General features: G+C 34.5%; 2 protein-coding genes and 1 pseudogene across 2 annotated transcripts in view; 2 read left to right on the forward strand and 1 right to left on the reverse strand.

Moving 5' to 3' along the window:
- ASB17 (ankyrin repeat and SOCS box containing 17) overlaps positions 1-6,448 on the forward strand; it is a 34,300-nt gene extending 27,852 nt beyond the window's left edge. Inside the window, exon 3 of the mRNA XM_037816217.1 lies at positions 6,242-6,448. Coding sequence (XP_037672145.1) covers positions 6,242-6,448 — 207 coding nt within the window. The remainder of the gene's footprint in view (positions 1-6,241) is intronic.
- On the forward strand, positions 3,049-4,169 carry LOC119518812 (annotated as a pseudogene).
- Positions 6,449-13,235: 6,787 nt separating the features above from the next.
- The window catches only part of MSH4 (mutS homolog 4), a 132,322-nt gene continuing 121,834 nt past the window's right edge, over positions 13,236-23,723 (reverse strand). The window contains exons 16-20 of the mRNA XM_037826895.1: positions 21,778-21,896; positions 20,526-20,654; positions 18,027-18,201; positions 17,617-17,705; positions 13,236-13,739 (exon numbers count right to left, since the gene is read on the reverse strand). Of these exons, the coding sequence (XP_037682823.1) occupies positions 13,548-13,739; positions 17,617-17,705; positions 18,027-18,201; positions 20,526-20,654; positions 21,778-21,896 (704 nt within the window). The 3' untranslated portion in view covers positions 13,236-13,547. The remainder of the gene's footprint in view (positions 13,740-17,616; positions 17,706-18,026; positions 18,202-20,525; positions 20,655-21,777; positions 21,897-23,723) is intronic.

Here is a 23,723-nt window from a genome sequence, read left to right on the forward strand (position 1 = left end):
ATAAAACATTGCTTAAAGAAGTTAAAGATGACCTAGAGAAATGGAAGTATATTCCATGATCATGGATTGAAAGACTAAACATCATTATGATGTCAACAGTATCCAAAGCCATGGAGCAATTCAATGCAATCCCAATCAAAATTCCAACAACCTTCTCTCCAGAAATGGAAAGGTCAATCATCAAATTTATATGGAAGGGTATGGGGTTCGAGTAGCAAAAGCAATTTTGAAAAAGAAGAATGAATTTGGAGGACTCACACTTCCTGATCTTAAAACTTATGAAGCCACAGTAATCAAAACAGCATGGTACTGGCTCAATGACATATGTATAGACAAATGGAATAGAATTGAGAGCTCAAAAATCAACCATCACATTTATGGCCAACTGATTTTTGACAAGGTGGCAAAGACCAATTGTTCTGGTTTGCTAATGCTACCTGTGCCAGCTTGAACGTATTATGTCCCCCAAATGCCATTATCTTTGATGTAATCTTGTGGGGCAGACATATTAGTGGGGATTAAGTTGGAACATTTGGATTAGGTTGTTTGCATGGAAATGCCCCCCACCCAACTGTAGGTGGTAACTCTGATATTTCCATGGAGGCGTGGCCCCACACATTCAGGGTGAGCCTTGATCAGTGGAGCCATATAAATGAGCTGACAAGCAGAAGGAACTGAGTGCAGCTGTGAGGGACATTTTGAAGAGGAGCTACAGCCAAGAGGGACACTTTGAAGAACGCACTGGAACTGAGAGAGGAGCTTCAGCTTACAGAGACATTTTGTAGAATGTCTTTGAAAGCAGACTTCCGGAGAAGCTAAGAGAGGACAAATATCCCAAGTGCAACTAAGAGTGACATTTTTGAGGAACTGCAGCCTAGAGAGGAACGTCCTGGGAGAAAGCCATTTTGAAACCAGAACTTTGGAGCAGATGCCAGCCACTTGCCTTCCCAGCTAACAGAGGTTTTCCGGACACCATTGGCCATCCTCCAGTGAAGGTACCCGATTACTGATGTGTTACCTTGGACACTTTATGGCCTTAAGACTGTAACTGTGTAACCAAATAAACCCCCTTTTATAAATGCCAATCCATCTCTGGTGTTTTGCATTCCAGCAGCATTAGCAAACTAGAACACTAAGGTTTTTGCAAAACACCAGAAATAGATTGGCTTTTTTAAAGGGGGTTTATGTGGTTACAAAGTTACAGACTTAAGGCCATTAAGTGTCCAAGGTAAGGCATCAACAATAGGGTACCTTCACTGGAGAAAGGCCATTAGTGTCCGGAAGGAAGGCATGTGGCTGGTGTCTGCTTGCTCCCAGGTTGCGTTTCAAAATGGTGTTCTCCAAAATGTCAGTGTCAGCTTTCAACAACTATCTTCAAAATGTCTGTCTCAGCTGCAGCTCCAAAATGTCACTCCTAGCTGCTCTCCAAAACATCACTCTTAGCTCTTTTATATGACTCCAGTGATTTAATTAAGACCCACCCTGAACGAAATTACCTCCATGGAAATTACCCAAAGTTCTTTCCCACAGTTAATTAAGTCACATCCATGGAAACAATCAAAAAGTTCCAACCTAATCAACACTAATACCTTTGCCCCCACAAGATTGCATTAAAGATAATGGCATTTTGGGGGCTATAATACATCCAAACTGGCACACCACTCAATTGGGAAAGAATAGTCTCTTCAAAAAATGTCGCTGGCTCCGTTTATCCAGCATATGGCAGATGAGTGGGAAAATGGGGACAAAAATTAGATGAAGAATAGGGTGGGATGGGATGGACAGTGTTAGGGGGTCTTTTTTTGCTTTTATTTTTATTTTGAAGTAAGGAAAAGTTTCAAAACTTGATTCTGGTGATGAACATGCAACTATATGATGGTGCTGTGAATAACTGATTATACACTGTGGATGACTGTAGGGTGTGTGAATATATCTCAATTAAACTGTATTAAAAAAAGTAAATGAACAATGTGGGGAGGAGGGGAATGGGATGTTTTGGATGTTCTTTTTAATTTTAACTTTAATTTTATTTTTTGGAGTAATGAAAATGTTCAGTTTGATTGTGGTGATGAAAGCACAACTATATGACAATACTGTGAACAATTGATTGTACTCTGAATGATTGTATGTTATGTAATTATAGCTCAATAAAATTGCATTAAAAAAAATGGTGTTGGGAAAACTGGATCTCTATTTGCAAAAAATAAATAAATAAAATGTCCCACCTCTTCAGGACCTTGTGTTAGGCAGTGGTTTCTTAGACATTCTTAGACTTTATACCCAAAGAGCAAGCAACAAAAGAAAAAAAAATTAACAGGACCTCATCAAAATTAAAAACTTTTGTTACTCAAAGGACTTTATCATACAAGTAAAATGACAACTTACACAAATGGGAGAAAATATTTGGAAACCACATATTTGATAGAGTATTAATATACAGAATATATGAAGAAATCCTTCAGTTTAACAATGAAAAGACAAACAACCCAATTTAGAAAAGACTTGAACAGAAATCTCTCCAAAGAAGACATACAAATAGCCAGAAAGCACATGAAAAGATGCTTAACATCATTAACCATCAGAAAAATGCAAATCAAAACCACAACGACTTCTTCAGACAGCCAGCTTCTCCTGGGGAGTTCATTGAAGACCTTCATTGGAGTTGCCAGCTTGTGGCCTGCCCTAAAGAATTTGGACTTGTGCATCACCATAGTTAGACTAGACACGTTTACGAAATCTGACATTTACAGATATCTCTTGCTGTTATTTCCCCAGACAACCCTGACTAACACAGCATCTATAGCTGATTGCATCTGCAGTCAGTTACACGGAGTGTCTTCCAAATGAGAGACATTTAATCTAATCTGCAGATGCAATCAGCAGAGGTGATAGCTTCAGCAATCAGAAGAGAACTCTCGACTACCAACCTGCTGCTGTCATAGGTGCAGATGTCTGTTAGTGCTGCCTGGCGGTGGAGGAGGAGGAGGGCTAGTTGAGGAGAGAAGAAAGAGGCAGGCGTGGTGGCATCGGCAATGGGGGTGGAAGGAGATGGTGGATGTGATCAGCATTCTGTGACAGTACAAAATACAGAAGAAGGTGATTGTGGTGAAGGAAGATGAAGTGATCTTCAGGGAGTTCTCATGGCTCAACAATGTGAAGAGTAACTGTAGTTTGGGGGACTGGAAAGGAAGGCCAACCCAGAGAGTACTACACATTGGATTCTATCTCATTTCTGCTTAATAATGTGCACCTTTCTCAGCTTATTTATGTTTCACATGCAGCTGCTGAAAACATTCCTGTAGTTAGAAGACCTGACAGAAAAAATCTGCTTGGATATCTCAGTGGTGAAGCATCAACGTTGGCAAGCATAGACAGAAGCAACCCCCCTAGAGATAGGTCTTCAGCGATCCACACAAGTTAAAACAGCTGCAGATGAAGTTTTAGCAGAGGCAAAGGAACCACAAATTGAGGATGAGGAATGTGTGTGCCTTGATAAAGAGAGATTGGCTGCTCATTTGGAGGGTCACAAAGAAGGGATTGTACAAACTGAACAGATTACATCTTTGTCTGAGGCTATGTCAGTGGAAAAAATTGCTGCAATCAAACCAAAATTATGGCTAAGAAAAGATCTACTATAAAGACTGATCTAGATGATGATATAACTGCCCTTGAACAGTGGAGTTTTGTCAATGCTGAGGTGGATGTGACCTGAGGTATTGTTAGCAGGGAGAGAGTGTGAAGGACTCGAACAACTATCTTACAAAGCACAGGAGAGAATTTTTCCAAGAATATTTTTGCAATTCTTCAGTCTGTAAAAGCCAGAAAAGAAGGGCGTGCCCCTGAACAGCAACTGGCCCCAAGTGTAGCACCTGTGGATCCCACATTACATACCAAACAACCTATCCCAGCTTCCTACAACAGATATGACCAGGAGAGATTCAAAGGAAAAGAAGGAAAGCTTCAAAATTGACACTATGGGCACCTAACCATGGTATGACACTGAAACCTGTAACGGAGGGTACATCTGCCCGTAAGACTCGAACTCCTGCAGCACAGTGAGTTTCAAGACCAGTTTCCCAAGTAAGATTTCCCCGAAATCAAAAGAAATGATCTCGAACACCCATTATCATAATTCCAGCAGCTACAACCTCTCTAATAACCATGCTTAATGCAAAAGACCTTCTACTGGATCTGAAATTTGTCCCATTAGCTGAAAAGAAGAAACAAGATTGCCAAAGAGAAAATGAAACTCTATTACAGAGAGAAAAGACCAGATGCAGCCAGGGGGCACTGTGAACTATTGTCACAGTTCCTTACAGAGTAGTAGACCAGCCCCTTAAACTTATGCCTCAAGACTGGGACTGAGTAGTAGCAGTTTTTGTACAAGATCCTGCATGGTAATTGAAAGGATGGCCTTGGCTTTTGCCTGACAGATCATCAGTTGACATATTTACTAAAATTAAAGCCTTCCATCTCAAGTACAATGAAGTTCGTCAAGATCCAAATGTTTGGAAATGGGATGTAACAGTATTGGAATTCAGCTATCACAAACGTCATTTGGATAGACCACTTCTTATGGTTCTGGGAAACATTAGACAGATACACGGTAAAGCATAAATCCCACTTCAGATTATGAATTATCCAGTTCCCCTTTTCCTGGAAACTAGGATTGCAAAGCATGGATATGCCTTGATCTAAAGACTGAGATGCAAGTTTTATGAATTTATCAAGAATTTACAAGTGGAGAAGGTTACAGATTGTCTTTTCTAAGACCTTATATGCTTCTTTGTGCATCAAAGGGATGATACCTGTCATCCATATAAACAATCTTTTTTACTTACAGCTATATTTTCAATATTTGCCTTCTAGTCTGTAATGGAAAGTGTATATTTTGATAAATGTTTTTCCTCCATGGGTTTAGTTAGCATTACTTAAAATGTGTTTCTTGAAAAAATAAATACCGGTTACAAATGTGTATATTTAGAGGTTACAAGGCTCTCTAAGCCACCTTGCTTCTGATTTTTCATTGCTCTATAGTTCCTTTTATTGAAAATTCTGTGTTATGAAGGGTATTAAATTTTAGTCTCTGAAACTTCCAAAACTTAAAACAAAAAATGCCATAAGATACCATTAGAATGGCTGGTATTGAAAAAATGGAAAACAAGTGTTGGAGAGGATGTAGAGAAATAGTAACACTCCTTCATTGCTGATGGCAATATAAAATGGTGTGACTGATGTAGAAGATAGTTTTGTGATTCCTCAGAAAGTTAAGAACTACCTTATGACCTAGCAATCTACCAGGTATATATAACCAAAATAATTGAAAGCAGGGACTCAAACAGATATTTGCACACTGATGTTCACAGAGGCATTATTCACAATTGCCAAAAGATGGAAGCAGCCAAAGTGCCTATCATCCAATTAATGGATAACTAAATTATGGTATATACATACAACGGAATGTTATTCACCCATAGAAAGGAATGAAGTCCTGATACATGTGAAGACATGGATGAAACATAAAGACATCATGCTGAGTGAAATTAGCAGACACAAAAGGACAAATATTGTATGATCTCTCTTTTTTGAAACAACTTGAATAAGCAAACTCAGAGTCACACTCTGGAATATAGGTTTCCAGGGGATGGGAAGGTAGGGATAGGGAATGGAAAGTTAAGGCTTAAAATGTACAGGGTTCCTACCGGAATTATGAAAATGTTTTGGAAATGGATGGTGGTGATGGTAGCACAACATTGTGAAAGCAATTAACAGCACTGAAATATATGTCTGAATATAATTAAAAGGGGAAATGTTAAATTGGTGAGGCTGGGGGCTGTGGGGAACCAGGGAGAATGTTAAATTGTATATAAGATAACAGAATAAAAATTTTAAAAAATTCCATGGAACTACAATTAATAGTGAATCATAAGTTAAACCATGGACTTCAATTAATAGTACAATTATAAAAATGTGCTATCATCAATTGTAATAAATGTTCCACACCAATGCAAGGTGTTAGTGGGAGGGTGGCATATGTGTATTTCTTTTTTTTTTAAACTTTATTTAGGAATCCTGTATTTCATGCATGATTGTTCTAAAAATCCACAACATCTCTCATAAAAAAAAAAGTTATACGAATTTAAGGTTTATTTTCTGAATTTAAGTAAAAAATAAAATGTTAATAATTTGGACTAATCCAATGATTAATATTACAAAATTAAGATATTTCCCTTTTCCTCAGACACAGCTGAGTTTGGGAAGACGTCCAATTATTTCAAATTGGTTGGATTACATTCCTTCAACAAGATACAAAGATCCATGTGAACTAATACATCTTTGCCGACTGACCATAAGGGCTCAACTATTGACCAACAATATGCTTCCAAATGGAATATTTTCACTTCTAACTCCTGTTCGTCTACAGAATTACCTGAATTTAGACAGCTAATGCACTTCTTTATCCTGAATTCTTAAAGGATGCTCACTCACTGTATGGTTTATAACTTAATAAACTATTAACTTAATGCAAATTTTTATTGCATTGAATAGTCCATTATAAAATATTGTTTTACATGACATCTTAAATGAATCCCTTTTTTTATCAATATATGACTCTGTCCATTGCCCTTCAATACAGTGGAAAAAATAATATACATTTTGATCTAACATTACATCAAAATGCAAATATTGTTAGGTAAATATGTCTGTTCTTTGGCTACAAAGAAAGTTATCTAAAAATTTTTTTTAGAATTTATTTAAATACATTAATTTTTTAGCCGTTGTTTTGAATACATTGTGCATAAACTGTTGTTAACACAAAGACGAACATTGTGAGACAGTTTTCCCTGGGTTGCTCATGTTTGCCCATCTTATGAGCATAGGCACTAGCTGCCTTTTATTCTGGACTCTCTTATCAAGGAAGTTTGTAGAGTGAACAGCCTTGGAAGACAGGTATATTGTCTCTCTCTAGTAGAGGGCAGGTTTGTTTACTGTCTAGTGTAATAAAAATAATGTCTCCATACTCAGGAAAGGTTGAGCAGGATTGCTTTTCAAGACCATTATAAAAAAGTAGAGTTTTCCAAGCTCAGGTTTCCTCAGCTGTGATGCAAATCCACTGTATGCACATCTATCTGGACCACTCCACTTCACCTTCATGGGAGTTGAGGGGGTGGGCAGTGGAAGCGACATGAACGTGAAGCTCATCCTGCCTGCTGGGCTATTAGTAATAAGGTCTTTCATTTCTGACTTAGGAGTCTCCTGTCTTTTGCCAGCAAACATGAAACTGGAAGGCTAACCTTCTAGTTTACAAGTGGGATAAAAATTTCAGAGCCTTGACAGTTTTTGACAATTAAGAACTGTTACCACCCCCCATCATTGTGTATTTTAGGGCCAATCTTAGATTATGGCAGATGGTAGCCATTTCCACTGTCCACTTAAAATCTGGGGACTATAAGAATTTTGAACAACTCATAGGAAAGGTGTGTTCATTCTGGTCTTATAGTAACAGAACCAACTGCGGGAAACATTACTGTTATAGTTTCTAAATAACAAAATGGAAATAGCAAAGTAACAAAGACATGGAACAATATAACTAGATTACTTACTTTCCCTTTACCCTCTACGTTTATTCCTGTGAGGTACAAATGCATTATAGGACTGAATTTTAGACATATTTTTATACACTTGTTAAAATACCCTTAATTATAACTGAGCATATTTTTAAGCTCATAAATAAATATTCAGGAAGTTCAAATGATGCACAGTTCATTGTTCGAAAATTTCTTTTACTAATAATATATAATATAAACATTTTGGTTGAAAATATGTGTTAATATGAAGAAAGTAAAAAAGCTACCTTTAGTCTAGTATATAAAGAAACACTAGATTTCTGATCTGGATGAAGTGATTTGTCTGGGAAAATACTTCAGTAAATCTCTTTCACATGTATTCCGTAATTTCCATCCCTTTCTTCCACCCTCTTCCTTTTACATTTCAACTATAAGGGAGCTTGAAGAATTTGGTCTAGTCATCACTTTTACTGAACATGAACCACACCTATTCTAGAGAGTGGGCAATATGCAGTACCTAAATTTTAGGAACCTCTTGCTCTTGAAATTTGGATTGCTTCCATGTTTCTAAACAGGGTTGACAGCATTACAACCCACGAGAATCTTCCCTTCACTTAACTAAAAATCAGATCAGCCACTAACTCTGATTAATCAGTCACTAAAGCTCCATAATATCCTTCAAATCAATGTCTTCTTTCCCTTGCCAGTCACCACACCCCTTTTATTCCCCCCACCCCCCTCCATACATATCTATCCCATTCTCATTGTTCCTGCCTTCTTCAGCTCTCTCTTGGACTACTGAAATACTCTATCCTCCCTGACTCTGGTTTCAATCTTCCATCCCCAAACCATCCACCCTAGCATCCAGATGATCTTCCAAAAATGAAAATCTAATCATGTTATTCTCCAATTACCAACTCCCCACTCCCCCTCCAACAACATAGACACCTTAAAACTCTTCAATTGATACAAAACACCTACTTACCTGTGCAGTTTCATCTTTTTGCCCTTCTCTCAGATGCACTATATCCCCAGTTAAATGAAACTGCTTAGCTTTTCACATATCTGTGCTTTTACATAGACTTACCCTTCTATCTAAAAAACTCATTCTTTTCGGAACATCTAACATTTTATTTATCCTTCAAACTCCCTTTAATTCACAAAAAACTGTAAACTTTCTTTGGGCCACCAACATTATTAACACATTCCTGAACTATTATTGTACTTATCACGTGGTGTTCAATCCTAATATATGTTTTTTTTCTTTTTACACCTGAGGTTCTCAAAGTCATACATCCTATTATTTGTACCCCTAGCACCTAGTGTGCTGCCTCATCCACAGAGAAATCCAGTAAATATTTATTGAATTCAATTTGCTTTGTAGTTTTCTAAAACCTTTACTATATGGAACAGATTTTAAAACAGGCTACCAGAAAGGGTAACAATAAACAGAAAAAATAATCTAGGAAAAAGAAAACATTACTGTTTGCTGAAGAATTATCAGAATAGCTTTAAAATTTAAAAAAAGTACAAGCCCAGGGAACTTATGGTTGACCAAGATGACAGCTTAAGACACTCTAGGGTGCTGTTCCCCCCCAGAATCTTTGAACAATAAGCAAAAGCAGAAAGAGCATTCTTCTTCAGAATTCCAGAAAACAGTTAAAGGGTTGCAGTAACTGGATGAATGCCAAAATTAAGAAACACAGCTTTAAAAATGGTAGGAGAACTCATGGTTACCTTCCTGGCCCTTCCCTTAGCCCCTCCCTGGTGCAGTGTGAAGTCTGCCCTGATCATAGTAATAATAATAGGGTGGTATAAGGGAACTCTGTATTTTATGCATGATTTTTCTGTAAACCTACAACTTCTCTAATTAAAAACAACAACAACTAAACTGAAACAAACAACCCAAAACTGATGATAAAAAATGTTGGCAAAGATGTACAACAATTAGAACCCTCATTCATGGATGGTGGGAAAGCAAAGTGGTATAAACACTCTGGAAAAGTTTGACAGCCACATACACAGGGAAACATACTTTTACCATATGCCACAACCATCCCAATCTTTTTAACCCATGGAAATGAAAGCCTATGTTCACACAAAAAACCTGTACATGAAAGTTTCTAGCAGCTTTATGCATAATTACCTCAAATTGGAAACCCAATTGTCCTTCAGCAAATGAATGGAGAAACTGTGGTATATCCAAACAATAAATACTGGTCAACAACAACAACAAAACCAACCAACAAACAAAAAAGACAGAGAAAAGACATAAAAGCATGGCTAAATTTCAAATGTATTAGGCTGAGTGAAAGAAGCCAGTCTCAAAATGGTATATACTATATGATTCCATTTATTTGATCTTCTGTGAAAAGCAAAAATATAGGGAAGGAAAACAGCAATCCAACAGAATGCTGGATTAGTTAGGGGTTAGGGAAGGATTTGACTACAAAGGGACAGCAACAAAGGAATTCTGGGGAGTGATGAAACTTTTGTATATCCTGATTGTGCATGAATCTGTAGCTGTTCTAAAATTCATAGAACTGCACCCCCCCAAAAAAATGAGTTAATTTTACTGTATGTAAATTTTAAAAAAATGAATGCATTACTTCCTAGGTATGAGGATTAACTGGCCCCTTCCTTCATCCTCACATGCCTTACACTTAGACTTGAAAAAGATTACCTTATTTTATTAGGGCTGCTGTAACAAAGCATCACAAACTAGGTGGCTTAAGAACATAGAAATTTATTTTTTTACAGTTCTGGAGGCTAAAATCCTAAATCAGGTATCAGGAGGACCATGCTTTCTCTGAAGGCTCTAGAGAAGAATGCTTTCTTGCCTATTTCAGCTTCTGAAGGTTCTAGCAGTCCTTGGTATTCCTTGACCCCTACCTTTGTCCTCACATGAACTTCTCCCCTCCGTCTGTCCTCCTCTTCTTATCAGGACACCAGTCATTATGGATTAAGGTCCCACCCTACTCTAGTATGACATCACCTTAACTGAACTAAGGTTAACATCTTGACACACATATTTAACATATGCAACAAACATTTTTCCAAATAAGGTCACATTCTGAGATACTGGGGGTTAGCATTTCAATATATATTTTGGGAGGACAATTCAATCCATACACTTAGCACAATTTTATCCTGTGAAGAGAAAAGTGGAAAAGATTAAAAGAATGGCTGTGAAGTGGAAATTAAAAGAGTTGCTAAAAGGAGAAGCTAAACCTAATTATAATTGTGCCTGAGTCTCCTCCTGAGTGCCACTTTGTTGCTCAGATGTGGCCCTCTCTCTCTCTAACTAAGCCAACTCGGTAGGTGAACTCACTGCCCTCCCCTCTTCATGGGACCTGACTCCCAGGGATGTAAATCTCCCTGGCAATGCAGGATGTGACTCCTGGGGATGAATTTGGCATCATGGGATTGAGAACATCTTCTTGACCAAGAGGGGGATGCGAAATGAAGCAAAGTGGAGTTTCAGTGGCTGAGAGATTTCAGGTGGAGTCGAGAGGTCACTATCTATCTATGTAGATAACACTTTTTGGGTTTTGATGTATTGGAATAGCTAGAAGTAAATACCTGAAACTGTTAAGCTCCAACCCAGTGGCCTTGATCTTAAAGAGGGTTGTATAACACTGTGGCTTGCAGGGGCGGGGGGTGGGGGGGTGGGGTTTGTGGGAACCTTGTGGATTGCACTCCCTTTGTCCAGTGTATAGATGGATGAGTAGAAAGATGGGGACAGGAACTGAGTGAAAGATAGGATGGGATGGGGGGGAGATGATTTGGGTGTTCCTTTTTGCTTTTGTTTTTTATTCTTATTCTGATTCTTTCTGGAGTAAGGAAGGTGTTTGAAGATGGATTGGGGTGATGAATGCATAGCTATGTGGTGGTGCTGTGAACAGCTGATTGTGCACCATGGATGATTGTATGGTATGTGAGTATATCTCAATAAAACTGAATTTAATTTAAAAAAAAAGTTGCTAAAACATTATGGACATTTGCCTTAAAAGGCTGGATTATGAAATTGATCTATAATTTTAGAGAAAGGCAAAGGCAAAGACGAACTAATGATAGAAAAAAACAGATATTACATTTAAAGAATGGACTGTCTCCTTTGTATTCACTTCCATTCTATAGTACCATGACAGATAAAAATGGACTAAAGAATGGACTGTCTCCCTTGTATTCACTTCCATTCTATAGTACCATGACAGTATCATTTGGTTTGTTTTTAGTATGTTTCTGCTACCAAAATGGTATGAGAAAAAAATAATTTAATTGCAAGAAGGTTTAAACCTATTTTTATTTTGGTATTCCAAATTTAAAATAAAAGGGCTTTATCAGTTGGTTGCAGTTTTTGCTCTAATACATTAAAAATTTCTTAAAAGTCTGGTGGGATCCAACATTTGAGTTAAACCTAAAGAGAAGCTAATGCATTTGCGGAAATGATCTTCAGTACATTTAATACTTTGCACTTGGTCTCTGTTTGCCTATTTTTCTTCTATTTCCTGCTCTCCCTGAGCCTTTTATTGCTTCCTGTCTTTTCTTCCCCACCTTTCCAAACAATCTGCCAGGCCCTTTTCCCACTCAGTGCCTTCTAGAAATTTGCCACAATCTTAAACTATCTAATTGCTTTCAGGAATGACCACATAAAAGTCATATTAAAGGCTGTGAATTAAAACAGCCTAATGGACAAATCCCAATACTGTGATACTCTCTTTCTAAACATGATAATAGGAAATATAATTAGTCTAATGAGATATTTAATTTATATTAAATATAAATAATAAATTACAATCATCCAAAAATGTATGTCATTTAAATAAAATTTAAATAAAACTGGCTACTTATATTAACAGAATGCTAAGAAAGAGTTTAGTCACTAAAGTTAACATATGTTAAAAATACTAAACGTTTAAAAATATACTATGCATACATCCACCAAAAAATAGGGCTTCACCAATCTGTAATATTTTTTTTTGGCCCAAACACTACAAATATGGCAACCATGAATAAATGGTTTAAATGCATAACCTGAATCCAGACACTTAGCTGCCCAAGAAAAGAAAAATTTCCCTATCTTTGGCCTCTGGGCTGACATTATTCAAATAAATAATCTACTGAGATGGAATTGCAGGAATATGTTTGAGAAGACAACAACTCTTTGCAGTTGCTGAACAACTGATGTTCTTCCATCTTCTTTTACCTATTTCATAAATAAGAATGACCTTTGGGTAAACTCTGAAATGGTGGTGTAAGCCACCTGACTGTGGAAAAACATTTCTATAAAGTGTTCCCTTGTGAACAACTGAGGCAAACAAACAAACCATTATTCTGCCTTGGTTACCCATCTAATAAATATGTTCAAAAATGAAAATTGGGTAGAAAATGTTATACCGGATATTTGGAAAACTGAAAAGGCCAGTGATGCTGACTGCCCCTTCTAGAAACCCTCTCTGCATTACAAAATATCTATTTGTTTATTTTCACCCCTTAGAACTATACTGATGTCATGAAGAATAGTTTAAAAATCCCAATATCATCCTAATGGATTTCAGAAGCATCCAGTGTTGGAATTTGGGAGTACTAATTACGAATTTATTTAATCAAAGAGTAGTATTACTTCAGAATATACTGTAAAAGAGAAGCTCACATAAGTTTCCATGACTGAAAGAGAAAGTTTATTGTTTTAGGCTAAGGTATTTACAGTAACATTTTAAACAATCACTTATAAATATAAATAAACTTAAGATTTAATAATGTGACCTTTTATAAATGAGAAAAGTACACTTATCAGACTTTTTTCTAACATAAAATCATGCAAAATATTTGTGACAATTCAGAGTTAAAACAATGTAATTTTCAATTAAAATATACAAATTAGCAAATATTTTCTTTTGCTTTCAGGGGAAAAATGAATTTTAGATTCTTCACAGTAAGATAAATTATTTCATTAGTGCAAGATATCAATTGTTGTTATCCTTCAGTCTTTCCTGGATCTGGTTCAGGATTGGGAAAATATGCTTCATACTTCCTCCTGAGATTACTTAAATATATTCGTAAACTGTCTGGATCCAATTTAGAGTTTCGAGCAGTTTGAACAAGCCTACTGGCTAGACGGTACACAGCTCTCTGTCTTTCCATCTCAGGTGTACTCCTTTGGTTTTGCTGTTGTTGTAAAGAAAAAAAAAATATATATATATATATATGTATATAAATATGAATACTAATTTTCATTTAAATCACATTTTGGCAAAGTTTATCTCCTTCTATAGAAATATAGAACTCAAGTGTTAAATGATCTTTGGATAAGTCAGCTCCATGCAACTAGAAAAGTTTATATCAGAAGAAGTAAAGAAATATTTTGGAGAACAACATTTCTCATGAGTATTTACTACATTTTTGACAGATCTCTATATCCTTGAATTCACTTTTCACTGAGAAAAATTCTGCTAAGTAGGTCAGATTTCTCAACACAATAAAAAAGTAATGAAAAATCCACCAGAGATATGTACTACAAATATATTCTCATTAAAAAGGTATGGGAAAATAGCACTGCTCAAATTGCTACACAGTATATGTAATTTAAAATATTATCTAAGAGTACAACTCTATCTCCTACTTTAATTCTCCAATAGATAAACTGGTAGGCAGAATGGGTCATCAGTAAACTGTCCCTTAGGATAGTTCATATATAGATATTGCTGGAACCTAAGAGATTATACTGCCTGAGGTATAGATTACATTTTTAAAATAAACTACATAAATAGCTATGTGAAATTATGCCTTAATTCTTAACAACTATTCATAAGGATATTCAAAAAATGACATTTAAAATGGGAATTTCCTAATAATTTAGAAGGCTTTTAGATACTCAGTCCTTGAACAGTACATCAGGGTTGAAAGTATAGCTGGACAATTCTGAATTCACTTCTTTCGCTAAGCTAGTTAGCTGAAACTCAGCATTTTGAATATTAACTATTTATGGAAAGTCTTAGTGAGTTTCCCAGAAATAAAACCCTTTAAACTCTTTCTGAATAGCAAGCAATTCCAGATTTTTTTTTTTTTTACTTTCACCATAAGAAAAGTAAATAAAATTCTATCAGATAGAATTAGATTACTATATAGTCACCCATCTGTCTATCTGATACATAGTCAACTTTTAATTATTAAATTAACAAATAGTTATTGAACATCTACTATAATCAGTGTTCAATATACTTGGGTTTATGTGTCTATGGTGCTACAAAAATGTATAACTGAGATGATACTCAAGGAGCTTACAGCCTTAAAATAGAAAGATATGTTTATAAGTAACCAATTATACTAATTATGAAATGTCCCATAAAAGAGATACAAAATGCTCAGAAGAAGGGAGCTCACTTGTAGCTCAGATCACGAAAGGCTTAAATAATCTGGAGCATTTGGATGAATCTTGATGGACAGATGAACCTAGAAGGGAGGGCATCTGGACAGAGTCAACAGCTTGAGCATGCACATGAGAATGCATGGTATACAATTAGGTTATAATGATGAAATAACAAGTAAATCAATGTAGCAGAAATGTAGGATATGGGGAGTTTAGTAATGTAATGTAATACTGGGATAGTTATCAAGGAAGATCATAAAGTAGTATTTAGCAAACTTTAGTTATGTAAGAATCATCTGAAGGCTTGTTAAAACTACAAATTCCTGAGCCACAGGATGCCCTTGAAAATCTAGGGTGGTACACAGCATCCCAGGAGATTCCAATGGAGGTAATCCTCAGAGTATAGTTTGAGCAATAATCATAGAGATTTTTAATACTAGGCTAAGGAGTTTGACTTTTATTTGTTAAGAAACATCTGAAAGTTTCTAAGCAGGCAAACGTGATGAGAATTATGCATTAGGAGACAATCTGGTAGCGGTGTGCAGGATGGACTGCATAGTCCTAATAAGAGGTGATTAAGAGGAAGACTCATAGATGACTCTGATGGGTAATTGGGAGATTTCAAAGTGAAAAGATTTTACAGAGGATGATAAATTTCACTATGAAAAACTGATTGTACACTTTGAAGGACTGTATGTTATGTGAATATATCTTAATAAAATTGCTTTTAAAAAAATAATTTTGTGCCTACTGATGAGTGAAAACATGGGTTAAGATATCGAGAGGAAATACAGCAATTCAGAGTCAAACATAAATGATAATGGAAGCTGTGTGAAAGAAATGAGATCAACATGAGTACAGATTTTTAGAAAAGGAACAAGGGCAAAAATTTAGGAACATTTCCATTTAGGAAGTGGAACAAGAACTAACACTGATGAAGAAAGGAAAGGAGAATTCAAAGAAATAGAGTGAAAACATTCAAGAAAGACAATGCCACAGTAGCCAAGACAGGACAGAATTAAGGAAAAGGAAACAAGGATAGTATAAAATACCACAGAGAACAGGGAAGATGAGAAGTGAAAAAGACCATAAAATTTTACGATTAGTTGGTGTTTAAGAGAAAGGTTTCAGGAGAGTGATGGCAATATCTAGTTTGCAAGTAGGAAACGGATGCAGCAAGTATAGATTACTCTTGAGAAGTTGGCAGTCAAAAGGAAGGAAACAGGATAATAGTTAGAGAAGTAGGGTAGAAGGAAGGATTTCTTGAGAAAAACCTAAGCATGTTCATAGATCAAAGAAAAGTCAGTGAAGAAAACACTAACGATGCAGAAGAGAAGAAAGGAAACTACTGAAGGAATGTCTTGACAGAGATGGAATGACTAGAAAAGTTAACCTTAAAAAGGTTGAAAGGTGATCTCTTCCTTCTGAGATGGGAAGGAAGAGAGGTGAGTGAAAAATAGAAATTTCAAAATAGAATTCTGAAGGATGGAAGGTTCAAGGGCTCCTTCAAATGACCTTAAATTTCTCAAAAGGTTAGGAGGCAAATTATCTGTCAAGAGTGATGATGAGGTTGAGGGCTCAAAGAAGAGTGGAAACGTTTTGAAAGAGTTACTGTGAAGAAAATATACAGATCAATTAAAAAAGAGAAAAGAAAAAAATTGCCAAGCCAAATATGCAACTAAAGTTAGAACATATAAATATGCAGTGGATAAAAATAGCTTGTCTCATATAGTTTTTGAGCATCATTAGCAAAGCCAAAGCCAAAGGCTAGAAGGCTAGTAGAGAGATTACGCATAATTTGGCAAGATGAAGACTGAAAAACTAGGCAATGAAAGGTTTTTAAGAACTAGAGTATTCTGAAAGTTGCTACAGAGAGGTCTAATTGGGAGAAGGGGAGGAGGAGGGGAGGAATTAGTCAAGTAAAGTAACCAAGACAGTCCAGGAGCTCAAAGGAGTAAAGGAATACAATAAAAATGGAGAGCAGGTAAAAAAAAGTGTAAAAGATTTAGGAAACTTTTTATTGAGGGAAATTTCACACTGCACCTAGGCTCAGTTTCCTGAATACAATAGATTTTTACACCATTATAAAGCAATCTGATGTGAAAAAAATTAAAAAAAAAAAAAAAAGATTTCCAAATTTAGAGATAACAGTTGTGAGTTTAGTTGTTGGATCTACTACTTAATATTAAATCACTTCACCCCTGTGAACCTCACTCATAAAAATGAGCAAAAATAAGACTTTTATTGTCTTTTATTAGAAAGACCTAACTACTTCATGAAGATTTATGAGGCTTACATATGACAATGGATAGAAGAGCTCTGTAATCTATAAAAAGTGCCATGCAAGTGTTGTGCTTACTTTATACAGATTTATTTTCTCATCATAAAGTTAGTGTAGCAATAAGTACTTTGGGAACTGAACTGTTAAACTTGATTCCTATTTTATTAGCTGATTTCCAGGGAAAGGTTAAAATTAATAGACCAGACCAAAAATACATAGAGAAGTAAAAAGGATTTTATTTCTTCAGGAAGCAGATTCTAAAGTTTTCACTTATTTTAATTATTAATAATTATTAATATTATTATATATTTAGAGCAAAAGCCATAATAAAAATATACATTAAAAGTACTGAATCTGTAAAACAAAATAAGTCTTACTGCTAAAAAGTTTCTTACCAAAATTTTTCGGGTAATTTGAGTTGTGATTTCCTTGGCATCCAAGACAATTGATGGTGGGAGTGATGACACCTCTGCAGCTTTTAATCCTAAAAATTTTTTAAAACAAGACTTCAACATTGTCGTTGTTGGTAGTGTGATGTTTGTTTTAGCTAGAATTAATCTTTCCTTCACAGATTTCAACTTCCCTTTCACAGGCATTTCTGAATTACTCAACAATTTTCAAAATTAAAAGCTCTGGATAGCAATTTACCAATTATTATACTTAATTATAATCTTAGAGCATTAAGTACCCAAAAGAACAAGAAAGAAAGCTACTTAGAGCAAAAGCCAAGTAAAGGGGAGAAGAAAGTTTGTCTTAGGAGAATAGGTAGTGTTTGGGTATATAGAATAAATTCTAAATGCAATACCATAATTTTTTTCTTCTGTGAGTCCCTTCGAAAGTTTGTAGGTATACAAGATTGCATCTCTATTTCTTGAGGTATTCTTTACATGCTGAACTTCAAAATGCATGTTTTCTACATTAGGATACAGGACATCTATTTGGCATAGTTCCAGAAAGTGTGTAGTAAACAATGTAAATGCCTAGAATATACACCAGACAGTGAATATCAGTACTTTTTAAATGAACCAGGAAATACTAATTTAACTATTTAAACATAACATTTTAGCTGAATTTTCTAAGTAGTTTGGCAGAGATGCAGGGATGTAACTAATAACTTGAAGGCTAACATGGTGAATTCATTTTTAAATGTTTTGAAAATTTACATTCAAAGAAGGAAACATGTTTATTATGTTTACATATATGCATAATATGTAAACATTATCTTTACATATATTGCTGGAAAAAGAACAAATCTAAAGATAAAATTCTAAAAATATATTTGAAGATACTGAAAAGATGGTTTACCAGAAATAAAACTATTAACCAAGGTAATCATTTATTAGAAAAGTAACCCCCCCCCACACACACAAACATGTCACATTTCCCTCAACTTTTAAAAAACTTTTCTTCAAAAGTATCTTGCTTCTTATAAGTAGTTTTTGGATATGGAATCAATGGACAGCCTTGAAATTGTAAGTTTTTAGTTTTTAGATTTGCAGAGTACTTGGGTTAGGTCCTTGCTGGGGGTGAGGATGATTGAGAAAACTGTGAAGATAATGGTTCTCAAATTTAGGCATCCCTTGGGGAGTTTCTTAAAGATGCAAATTCTTGGTACTCATCCTCTCAAATTCTCAGTAGTTCTAATATGGGGCCCTGGGAATCTGCATTTTTCCATAAGACCGTCAGGTGATTTTGATGCAGGTTGTCCAAGTGACTTAAGATCAGCACACTGTTTCTAGCCCAAAAGTTACTAAAGCAGACATACATTTGGATAATTGGTTATGTTTTAAGCGACAAACGTAATAGGTGATAACTGGAAAATTAAACTACTAAGATATTAAAAAGAAAAGATTTTACTGGCAAAATGGCTGTCAACCATGGAAGGAACATGATGAGTGAAGGAAGGGTTTTGCATATGACAGAAAAATAAAAAACCTCAACTATCTCCTTAACAAATCAAAAAGGTACAAAGACAAACCAACTTTATAAAGCAACAGGAAAATATTTTGAAATTCAGTAAAGTATTTAGAAGCTAGGGACCATGTTCAAAATAACAATAATGTCCTAAAAAATTATGTATCAAACCAATCTATTATGGTAACTGTGTAAACTCTCTTTCAGCTCAACTTAACAAATAATTACTCAGGACTTTATATTGCAAGGATCACGCCAGGCACTAAGATAGCAGGTTAGAAAATTAATAACTTTAAGCTTGTAAAATAAATGGTAATAATTATATTTTTACTAAATTATTTTACATTAGAAAAGGATATTTAAAAGTATTACTAAAAGCATTATTCCTAGTTATTACAGAATACCTCAGAAATGATACTAATTAACTTTTAGCCTTAAGCAGTACATGTATTTTATTTATGTGAGATACAGATTCAGTGCCATAGATTGACATAGATTCAGTATTACAAAGATTAGTATCTATTAGCATTATTTTTGGGTCATTGCATAACTTTCTTCAAGTATAAAATAAGAATTTTCTCATTCTTTATTATGTACTCTCATTTAAGGTAAAGAATTTCAGCTTAGAGGATATTTTAAGGTTATTTTAAATACCTTACACTAAGTTTTTTCATATTTGTATATATTTTGAGTGATAATCTAAAAAGATATTTTACAAATTTGCTTAATAATAGAGCAAAAAACTATAATTTATTTTAAAAGAGAACATATTTTGATTTGTGAAAAATCCTTTTCTTTAAAGGAATGAAATTTTAGCAATGTAGGTAAAATAGATTTTCCCTAAAGTGACCTCAGATACTTCATGTTATGACACCAAAGTCAACATTATTATACATGGAGACTATTACTGAAATGCCTTCATATTTTGCTATTTAAATTTAATAAAGTAAAGCCAACTGCCCAGTCTTTAGATTATTTTAAAATTGTTTATTTCCTCCTTTCCTCATCTGTATCATGGCTATCATACTATCACTACTGCTTTCATCTGAAAGAAAGTAACAAAAAAATAAATGCTATGGTATATTTTTCCTACCTCAAATTGTTTAAAAAGATACTTGTGAGTACCCATAAAATCCAATCGTGTTTCCTGGAATAAGAAAATGTTCTAAAATTGATCATGGTGATGAATGCACAACTATGTGATGTTAACTATGAGCCGTTCATTGTATTACTTCAGATGGACTGTATGGTGTGTGAATCTCAATAAAATGGCATTTTTTTTTAAAAAAAGAGAAGAACATATAACAATTTTTAAAATCCAATGATAGATATAAAAATGCTACATCAAAAAAAGACAAAATTAGTACACAAAATAAATAGGGAAGAATACCTTTAGGCTCAGCAGATATTCACAAACAGCATAACAAATTCCAATTCCTTCTTCTGTATTAGTACCTCTTCCAAGTTCATCAATTAATATGAGTGATTTGTCATTAGCATTATGTAGAATATATGCTATCTGAAAAATATGACTTTAATGCTATTCATTGTAACCAAACAGCTGCCACTATCATAGAAAATAAAATGAGGAGAAATCCTCTCTTTATTTGTTCATCTGAAATATATTTTTATAGAGAAATCCTGCTGAACAGAAAATAACACATTGCTTTTCTTTCTAAAAATCTCATGACTAATAATTCCAGTAGTAATACCTAATATGTATATAAATAACACACGCATATGTGTGTGAGACAATAATGAGTAAATAACTATTATCTAAATACTGATGTTTTAAATACAGTGAAATAAAAAAAGCAATAAATGAAATATTTAAATAAAGCACAGATGTCATTTTCTTTTCCACAAACAACTAGTCAATTGCTGTCATAAAATACTTAAAACCATCTCTCATTTATTTTAACATCTCTCTATTTCCAATAATGATGAAAAGAAACATTTAGGAAAAAGAACTCAAGTCTGCTGATTCTTGGTTAAACAAAAAAAATTAAAATCCATAACCAATGAAGATCAAGACCTTGACAGAAATGCTCCTTCCCCACTGAAGATTAACCATAGTATTCTACCCTTATGTCATGACACAACAGTAACCTTCATGGCTAGTTTGCCTTTCAACAGGACTAAGCTTGAAGTCTAGGACCATTTAAAAAATACACCTCAAGCACTTAGTATATGGTTAGACTCTCCTACAGATGCTGAATAATTTGTTACAAGAAGTGAAAATTCTGTAAGGGCAAAAAGAGGATGACATTTAAAAACCTGCTAACACAGTGATTTTTTGTTTTAAAATCAAGCCAAACAGGAGCAATAGATATTATACAAAATCAACAGGTCATCATTTTTTGAAGTCTTTTTTATATTTCATATAAAAACATAAAAGCATATTTTTATCATTCAATAACACTAGCTTTTTCTTTAAAAACTATTTTTTTTTAACAAAACATTTGCTTCCTTTTCCACATAAGACAGAAAAGAGCAAGTTGTGTTTGACTGCCCTCTGGCTCTTAGAGAGAGGTACGAACACATCTGCATGTGTTGGTATAATATCTTCTTCCATGATAACTGACCATCAGTGGAAGAATTCAGCAAGTTTATTGAACACAAGAAAAGTTAAGTTAGGGTACCTCTTTCATTTCCTTCATAAATGTTGATGAATTTGTTTCAATATCATCATCAGTACTGATTCTTGTAAAAATTTGTTCAGCAATTCTAAAGGAAGAATATTCTGCTGGAACATAGGATCCTGTAAAATATAAGGGTGAAATAAATTGAAACACTTTTATAAAATAATAACTACTAACAACATTTTGCACTTTCCTCCAACTCAAGACTACTTACGAGCCTGTCTGAGGATTATGCAATGGAAAGAGCCCTGGACTTGGAGTTATAAAATATGGCCCCAAATCTACCAATTAGTGTTTAACCTTGGACAGTACTTAAACTCTCCCAATCCTAACTCTCTCATATATAAAATGGAGACAATATTTGCTGTACCTACTGTACACAGTCATCTGGAAATGAAATAAGTTCAAGAACATTAGAGATTATTACATACTTGATAAATTTTAAATAATATAGTTAGATGATAAAGAACAAAATTCAAAATATTAGAATTTGAAAGAAATGCTTATTAAGTTCAAGTTAATGAAATCATTATAGACAGATACATTAGGAAGTATCCATGTTATTAAAAATGTTCAGAAATACCTAGAAGTAGAATGAAAGCAAAACGTTAAAAAAAAAAAAGAGGTGAATTTTCATCCATAAGTCTAAATTTCTGCCTGAAAAGTTACCATGCTACTACTAGACAGTATTCATCTTTTGAAAACAAATCAAGCTGATAATTAATGCATCTGTCTCTCTGTGGACTAGGATAGAAAAGGCATTCTAATATCATAAAAAGAGAAAAAATTACAGATAGTTGAATGGGAAAAGTACCAAGTATGACAGAACTCCGTGTAGGAAAAAAACAGTGAAATAATGGGACTAAAGAAACATCATTCCAGGATTTAAAGCAAAGGTAAGCGTGAAGAATGGGGCTGAGCCCTGAGAACTAGAAGGAAGAGAAAGAAAAGCCAGGCTAATATTAATAAAAATAATAGCAATAACAACAATAACATAGTAATTATAAGAACAGCACCTACCATTCAAATCCTAGGAATTTTATATTCGTTGTCTTTAATTCTCAAATTAATCCATTGAAATAGGTATCACTGTCATTTTACCATGAAAAAATTGATGCTTAAGATCACAAAAGTAATAACAGGCAGATCTTTTATGCTACTCTATTTCTTGTTTTCTTAAAAGCAAGAATTATATGCTTAGAGCAGCTCCTAACACATAGTAATCTCAATAATAAATGTTTGCTGAGAGAAATAATGAAATGATGGAGCCAGAATTTGAATCAGATTTGTCTGGCTCAAAAACAAACAAAATATATTAATATATTAATATATTTCTATTTTTCTAGGATACTGAAAATGACGTGCCCCCTTCTTAAGATTCTGGAGAAGGGTGGGACAGCTTGCTAATTTAGAACACAGATTCTAGAGTCAGCCTTGCAGGGTTGAATCCTGGCCCTGCCTTATACTAGCTATTTGATTTTGGGCAAATTATTTAACTTCTCAATGCCTAAATTTCCTTATTTATAAAGTGGAGATAATACTACTTATCTCATTAGCTATTTATGAGGATTAATTAGATAATACATGGAAGGTACATAGAACAGTGCCTAGCATAGTGAACACTCAGTATTAGTTATTAGGGCAACCAGAGTAAAACTAAGGCAATGGACTGATGGTGATCTTGGGCAAGCCTCTCTGAGTTTGACTTTCCTTATTTTACAGTCATTTAACAAATATTTATTGAAGGCCTACCATGTGCTGGGGTGAATAAAACACACATGGGCCCTGCTGTCAAAGAGTACAACTTATTTATCTCTTAAATACAACTCTATATTATGAGGTTTTCAGACAGATTAAAAGTGAAAATCAATGTGAAAGTACCAAGTAGAGAATATAGTATGTTATTAATTGGTATATGTTTCTCTTACCTTTCTCTTACCTCCACC

Source organism: Choloepus didactylus, chromosome 2 (genome assembly GCF_015220235.1).
Source record: "Choloepus didactylus isolate mChoDid1 chromosome 2, mChoDid1.pri, whole genome shotgun sequence".
NCBI classification, from domain to species: domain Eukaryota; kingdom Metazoa; phylum Chordata; class Mammalia; order Pilosa; family Megalonychidae; genus Choloepus; species Choloepus didactylus.